At 37.6% G+C, this 8,241-nt stretch overlaps 1 protein-coding gene across 2 annotated transcripts in view; it reads left to right on the top strand.

The window, feature by feature from the left end:
- The window catches only part of TANGO2 (transport and golgi organization 2 homolog), a 28,972-nt gene extending 21,465 nt beyond the window's left edge, over positions 1-7,507 (top strand). For both annotated transcript variants that reach the window (XM_042034840.1, XM_042034841.1), the window contains exons 7-9: positions 909-1,062; positions 2,791-2,895; positions 4,668-7,507. In XM_042034840.1, coding sequence (XP_041890774.1) covers positions 909-1,062; positions 2,791-2,895; positions 4,668-4,788 — 380 coding nt within the window. In that variant the 3' untranslated portion in view covers positions 4,789-7,507. The remainder of the gene's footprint in view (positions 1-908; positions 1,063-2,790; positions 2,896-4,667) is intronic.
- Positions 7,508-8,241: the final 734 nt, after the last annotated feature.

Raw genomic sequence — 8,241 nt, forward strand, 5'->3', positions numbered from 1 at the left:
TTGCTAGCTAGCTAGAGAGAGCAAAGCTCCAGAATTCATCATCAAAAAGGTAGTTTAAGTGGAACCAGGCACATGGAAGGCTCTGAGCAGTGTAGCTGGTTGATAGCAGTTGATGGCAGAGCCTTGTTTTGTGGGCTTAGGTTAATGGTCAAAATGTGGCTGGCAGTAGGCAAATTGTTACTGGAGCAATTACAGCATAAATTCTTGGAAATAACTGTTAGATTTTGTACAACTACAAACATAAAACAGGTTTTAATACAGACTTTTTTTTAAAATTTAAAATCTGGCCATATTGTAATGAGAAACTGAGTCACAAATACTGGGTATCTGCAGACTGTACCAAAGATAGTTCTGGTCTCTGTGCTTAGACAACAGACTCCTGTGCACATGGCTGCCTTCAGGAAGAGATGATGTTTGGTAATCTCTCTTGTCTGGATTGTGCTGAGGGGATGCCTCTAAAGAGAGAGGTCCTTCTTGTCATCCAATGTTCCTTTGCAGTGTTTTTCCATAGAGTAGAATCAGAGGCAAAGATAACTTATAATTAATACAGCTAAACTGGACAAGACTAGGTTGCAGAAATTATATAATTCTATTGTGCCTTCTTCATAGTTTAGCAAACCAGAAATTAAAACTAACTGCTGTAGATGTGGATTAGAGTACAACTGAAACCAAGTACTGAGCATTAGCACAGGGGAGTGCTTAAGCACAGCCCAGCGTAAGCCCAGCTGCTGTATTCTCCTGTTCAGTAATGGGGCTTGTGTGTTTATGGCACACCTGCAGGTCAAGGTTACCTGGGGAATCACACTTTATAATTTTTTTTAAAATCTGTAATGACAACTGAAATCACCAGAATGCACTTTCCAATTAAATTGGTTTGTTTTTTGTTTGGGTTTTTTGTGTGTGTGTAGGAATATATGGCTTGAGTAATTCTTTGTTGGATACACCATGGAAGAAGCTTCAGTATGGGAAGCAGCTTTTCACAGAAGTGGTCACGAGAAGTCAAGACCTTACCAAAGAAGACTTGGTGAAGGAGCTTCTTACAGTGATGAATAATCAAGAGCCGTAAGAACACGATAGCTGGAATTCACTCAAAATACAATATGACCCATTTAAAAAATGCATATAGAAACTGTTTTGAAAGAAAAAAGCACTTCACCTTGATGTTAATTGAAAGTACTGTTCTCACAAAGTCTGACTTTCAACAGTATTGATTTTTAAGCAGGAGACACAAGACTACTGCAGTCTTAGAACTCATCAGCTGTGCACTGGTTTCTCTGTGCCCTTTTCTTTTAAAGATTGCACTTCTCTTAGTAAGGGCAATGAGTGCATGACTAGGGATGTATAAGCTGCTTGCTGTCAGCCTTTTGGAGGTTCAGGTAGGTTTGGTTACTGCACTTAGAGAAAGCACTTGTTTAAATAGATCATGAGATGATTTGGGTTAGAAGGGACCTTAAAGGTCTTCTAGTGCCAACCTCTGTCATGGACAGGGACACTGTCCACTAGCCCAGGTTGCTGAGAGACCCATCCAGCCTGGCCTTGAACACTTCCAGGGATGGGGCATCCACAGCTTCTCTGGGTAACCTCTGCCAGGGCCTCAGCACCCTCACAGGTGGTGAGCAGGTTTGTGTTAGTAGCTTTTACTGTTCTGTATTGCTGCACAGAGGGTGGAGAAGCAAGCCATTTTCAAAGTACAACTAGCTGCCTTCCTCAAAAGTGCAGTTGTTTCAGGCTAAGTGGGGGAAGGAGATAAGGAAGTATTTGTACAATTCAGCTATAGGAATTGTCAAGGAAGTTCCAGTCAAGGAAGTTGACTTGACTTGATGAGTTTGATAAGGAAGGCAAGAGATGAGTTTGATAAGGAAGGTTCCTGCACTCACAACTGATTGCACAGTGAACCTGAGCCCATCAGCTGGATGTTCAGAAAGAAAGGAACTTGATACCACTTCAGTGTGCAGACATGGAGTAGGGTACAGGAGATGCTGTGGTCTAAATTCATATCACTGCTCACCATCCAGTAACTTCCATGTTTACCTTGTCCTTTATCTGTCTGGGAAGTGATTAGAGTTGAAGGAAAGCTGTTTCTGGTGTATAGATCCAATTTCCCAAACTTAACAGCAAATTTTAATGCCAGCATTCATGAATGTGGCATTTTTCAGTCGTTCAAAATAAATGTTTATATAAGAACTCAGACATCTGAGCAATGAGTAGTAATTGGGGAGTCTGCTAAGCTGTCCTAATTGCTTTTTTCATCTGCTATCAGATCAAGTGATTTTTTAAAAAATTGTTATACTTTTTACTAGTAAAAAGATGAAGGTATAAGATACAATATAGTCAAATGATCTTCTCTTAATGTTCAGTAATTCCATTTGATCTCATCTGAAACCATCTGACTATAAAAGGGAAATATTTACTTACAAAAAGCAATATTTAAAACTAAGCCTGTAATCTTTCCAAATCACACTTGAAGATGAAATTATCTTTTCATAATAAATATGAACATGTGGAATGCACTAGCTTTGAACTTTCTTAAAATATCCTGTTTCATATTACTTTGTGATCTCTTTGTGCGTGCATATTACAGAAATTTAGTGCTTACAGGGGTTGGCCTAATCGTAGAATTCCATTCTTTCCTGATGGGTTTTTCTCCTTTACCCCCTCTCTTCTGCTTCAGCCTTTCCTTTGACTGTGATCTCAAGGATGTCCTGGAATTCCTTCCAGTTCAAGAGGGATGAATGTGTTAATATTGGAGGATTTTTGATTTTTTTAAACTAGTTTACTACTTTTTTTCAGTCAATTACCAGACCCTGCAATTGAAGACCAAGGGAAGGACTATATCCGTCCTATATTGAACAAGTATGCAGCTTTATGTGTTCGTTGCCCAGGTTACGGAACAAGGTAAAAAATTCATTGCCAGAAATAGATGTGTACTGGATGAAAGCATATCTCAAATCAAAATTGTGCTAGTGTAAGTTTAAGTTCTATAGTGACTGCTTTAATTTTTTTTTTTTTTTCAGATATTAATCTGGTATAATTCAGTAATGTATTTCCTTGGTCAGTATTTGAGTGTCTGGGATTTGCTGCTGAAGAGCATTTGAAGCTCACATTGTGGTTCATCTTTGATGGAGAGCACAGCACAGCTTTAACCTGTCCCAGACAAGATAATAGTTCTCCTGCTTCCCCAGTGTAGTAGCATGTCTGAGCACCTTTAACTTTGATCTTACCAGAGATACCGCAGAACACGTTTCTCCTCCACAAGCAGGAATCGTGTCATCTGCATTCCTGAATCAGAGTTTGCCTTAGACATGGCATCGTAAAGTGGATCTGCCATTTTCATACATTAAAAACCTATTGCTCTTGTTCAGAAGAACCTGTATTTCCACTTCTCCCCTAACTGGTGCTTCGGTTTTTGCTGAGATAGTCTCACTCTCTGCTCTGACTGTTTCACCAAAGCTGCAAGAAGAATAGAATAATACAATGCAAATCTTTATTTAATCTTCAATGAGACAAAATTGCTGGTGAACCCTTTTGCTGCTGGTAGGGAATTGCTGCTCTAAGTCTGCCAATAATTTTGTCAGATTGGTCTTTGGCATGGTCAGCCATAGTATTTCCTCTGCAGAGATGGGAGTTGATAAGCAGAGAATGCTCACTGCTGTAGGTATTTTAAGTTGGTATTCTGAGAAAGAGATACTCAGTATTTAGAGTGGTTTCTTTAAAATGTATTAAAAGAACATTTTAAATATAGGTTAATGAAGACTTAACATGGTAACAAAGCACCTTCCTCCCCTTGCTTCACAAATTGGAGTCCAGCCATTTCAAAGGAAACAGGGATAACTTGGTAGAAATACTGACCTTCTGCTGGTGAATTAGCACACATTTCAAGTCTCCCTAATGCTGTAATTGTATGCTCACACTTACCTTTCCCTTAGCAACAGGGCTTAGTGAGCAGAGGTTGTTAACTGGGGCTCACCATATTCTTCTGAGGAAATTAAGTGCATTTTTATATGAGTGAACAACTGTGAAGTGACTTGGGAAAGGCCACCACATAGCATGGTGGAAAATTCCTACTGTCAGTCATCCCTCTGTGGAAGGTTACTGTAGTGTCCATAGAGAAATGACAGCTTACCCAAGGCAGAGTGGAATAGATGCACAACTGGCATGTGCTTTTCATGAAAACAGATTTCCCCTTTGGAAGGTTCCTAGAGAGAGAAACCTTTTTCTGTGATCATATATCAGTGTCCTGTGATTGTAATTAACAATGTTTAAATCTTAATGGACAGATGATTTGAAAGAGGGGAATGAAGAGAGTACTGTTGATATGAATATTCCTTATGAGTACATGTAGGCTGTGAAGAAACACTTAGTTTTATGCTACTTCGTTCTGAATGGAGCACTTTGCACTAAGTTGAGCTTTTATCATACTCTGCAATGAGCAGATTTGTGTGTCAGCTGCTGCAAGTGCAGCAGGGAATCAAGACAGTGGAGTGACAGAAGAAGGGACTGAAAATGCCCATTTGAACTTGCCAGGATGATTTCTGCCCTGCTCGTGTGATGATGATGTGCTCAGGGGTAAAAAAAAAAGAGTTAAAACATTTGGGAATGAGGGATAGCACCCTGGAAGTTTTTATGATGGACCCCAGGCTTAACCTTGTGCTGTTGCACTGTTGCAGGACGAACACAGTCGTTCTTGTCGATTCCGAGGGACACGTTACTTTCACCGAGCGCAACATGATCAATGCTGATGTCAACCAGTGGAAAACAAGCACCTATGAATTCAAACTGCACAGTTAACAACTTTCCACATGAATGGTTTGTAATAATAGCAATGACAGAACAAGCCATTAAGCTCTAGTAAATGTTTTGTGCCAGCCTCCACAAGCTAAAAATAGCAAGGAAAGCAAAAGTTTAAATAAACTGGTAGCATACCCTATCAAGCTCACAAATGCTTTGGAGAAAACCAGATGAAGATGGTGTTTTTACATGAAGTAGCAACTTACAATCAGAAATATTTTATTTAATATCACCCTGCCTTCAGGGCAAGGCCATCTTTGTCCAAGACAAAGTCAGTGCTTCTTTGTGGGTGTGGATTTTTTTAAAGATGTTTTAAGTAGACTTAAACTTTTTTTAGTTCTAATGGCAGGAAACATTTGCTGCTTTTATTGTTCTATATGAAGGTTTTACCAAATTTTGCTTTACCTTCAACATATGCTGTTAAGATTGTACAGCTGATGCCAATGTGCATTAAATGAATGTATGTTATCTGGGTAGTATTAAGTGCTTTAGTCTCATTTAAGCTTTTCAGTGCCATGGTGCAATGGTTCTGCCTGGGGAGGGCAGAGAGGGGGAATTCTTTACATTTGTTTTTCTATAGATAGTACAGCAATACATCTTATTTCTAAAACTTCATCTGAGAATCAAAGTAGGGAATTTAGTTCAGTCTCTGTTCACTTTTACTGAAAGAACCATAGGAGCAGACTTGCTTATCTTTGACCTGAATAAAACTATTTGTGCTGTGACATCCTGTTTCCTGGTAGTCTAATTAGAAATATTGGTTTTGTTATTTTCTTCCCAGCAAGCAGGTAAGGAATAGGAACGTGTTAGCAAACACAAGCTGAAGATGAGGTTTTTGTGTATCGGCTGTTTTGTACATACAAAATTTTGGATTCATTTCTTTATTGGTATAATAGGTTACAGCCTAGAGTGACTGCTCATAGATTTTTAGTAAAAATAGTTATGTGTTGTAAGGTGGCAGTGTTGCAGTCTTAAATTGCTGAGAAAGTTGGGTATTAAGAGGTACTTCCTATGTTCTAGCACCTGTGAATTAAAAAGCTATTTAAATGCATGCTTTTTTCAATTATTCAGTGCCAGTGTAGGTAATAAAAGATTCTAGGTAATATCAGGATATTTGAAAACCCTAAGCTATTTTTGTTTCTATTGGTGTTCTGTTTTGACTTATTTTGAATACTGATATTAGGTTAGTAGGGGATCACCACTATTTTTTTTCCTTCAGGTATGCTGACTTTATTCTTTTCACAAGCCTCTGTCTTCAATTAATTATTGCAAAGTAGCCAGATTCTTGATACTCCTTGGAACATGTGCAGCTGTGTTTCTGTACTCAAGCTGGTGTGTTTGGGCATTTCTCACGTGTGCATGTGTAAAATGGAGGCAGCAGTAAATGAGACTTTCCATTGAGGTGAAGTACTGTGAAAGGCCATTCCCAGATTTGTAAGTATCAGGAGATGCTAAAGCAGCATTTAGTCAAATATCTTCTTTATATTTGCATATTTAAATAGCTTCTAGATACCAGGACTGCTTGCATCACTAGTCACAGGTTGTTGGTTCAGTTCTATATAAATGACTTTTTGACCGCCCTGATGGCAAGACAATCAACATCGTGTTGTGTTGTACATGGTTTAGAACTCGAAGCCTTCCAGACTGTCCTGAGCTGCAGGAAATGGTCAGCCCTTTTTAATTTTTTGATGACTTCTTAAACCCTATATTTGTATGGATAAAAATGTTAACTGTTATTTTTAGATGCAAAGAAGTAGCTATAGCTGTCTTAAATTTGACATGTGCATACGTAGAAACAAAGCCCTGCCTCAGTAGCTTGCTCTGAGAGTTTGCATAGCAAACTTTTTTATATCCACTTACAAATAGTGGATGTTTAAACATGACATTCTCTCTGAAGGCATTATCTTAAGCGAAATACTTGTATGCAGTATGATGCTGAAAGCATTTATAAACTTTGGTTTTTATAGCAGTCCTGTAATAATGAAAATTTATTCTTAGTTTTTACCTATAGGCAAAGAAAGGCGAGTCAGAGCTTAGATGTAAATATAGATTATAATAATGTATTTTGCTATGCTTGAATCAAAATTCTAGATCTGGGATTTGCTGATAATTAAAATAAACAGGAAAGAGCCCAAACCTCGGATGTTGTTTTTTATCATGTCAGAGTAGCTAATAAAGTGAGCTTTTTTTAACTTCTTTGGAAGCTTGTGAGAGTTTTGTCATTGGCTTCAGTGGAAACAGGATCAGGACTGCTGTGCAGATATCAGCAAGTGGTGCTTGTCCATAAAAGTGATAAGGTATTTGTGAAGTGCATAATCTACTCTGTGCAAATTAGAGTTGCAATGAATCTACTGGAAAAAGTAGACTGTACCTACAGTTAACAAAGTGTTTTATTTTTATAAAAGTATTTTTAATAATAAAAGGGAATTTTAAATACCAGTTTTAAAGGATATAAAGGAAAACAGTGTACATAGGAAACTATTGCATGGCATTTTACTAAGTTTGCTTATACATACCATCTCTTCAAAGTCATACATTTGCAAGAGATTTTTGTTTCCTGGTTTTTTTCTATTGGAATGGTAGTGGAAGAAATTTTAAAATGTGTGAAAACTCAGTTATGTTTTTTTGCTTAAAATTGTATCATAATTGTTGTTTACATGTGTGTTCAAAACTAGAATCAGAATAAAGTCAACCTGGTGACCAGTCTTTGTTGACATTACTAGCTTGTGCATTTTTGCACATACGTTTTTGTGCATTTGCCTGTAACTTGGTATGGTACAATGAAGTAAAATCTTTTATGGTATATTTGCAATGAAGGAACTGTAAGTTAGTTTCTGGTACTTAATTCCATTTTAAGAGTGCTGTTATTTTTCTGGGATTTTTTATGTTGTGTTGTGGGTGTTTTTTAATTCTATGCTATTGCATGGTTGTCTTATCCAGGTAAGAAATTGGAAAATATTTGAAAGGTAGGAAAGAGCAAAATCAGTGCTTCCTTAGGGAAAAGTGGAACCTCACAAAATGCTGCTGAAGGATGGGAATCCAGATTCACTGTGGAAAAAGTCTGGATCCTTGGCAAACCTGAGACTCTCTTGTTACACTGACTAGAACCTGCATTAATGTTCTGCCATAATGGACCCTGCAGTGGAGGTGGAATTGTCTCATCTCCCTCGTAGTAGCTTAATAAAACACACCTGAACAGAGCACAGGATGAGTTGGGCTTTTGGAGATCCTCACTATGTTCAAAGCTTAACTGATACTTGTGACAAATGAAATACACCAAACTAAATATAAGATTAAATATTGATAAGACTTGGAACACTATTTTCATAATATCATAAGGAGATAAGTAATTTTGAAATGAATCTATGAAATACTAAGCATTAATGAGGCAATAATTAAATTATCTTAAATGTCAGTTTTAGCCTGTAGAACTTAATGCACATTTGTGGCTTA

The sequence above is a fragment of the Corvus kubaryi genome, unplaced genomic scaffold (assembly GCF_017639235.1).
Source record: "Corvus kubaryi isolate FWS band 111438036 unplaced genomic scaffold, C.kubaryi_AGA036_p1.0 37382, whole genome shotgun sequence".
NCBI classification, from domain to species: Eukaryota; Metazoa; Chordata; class Aves; order Passeriformes; family Corvidae; genus Corvus; species Corvus kubaryi.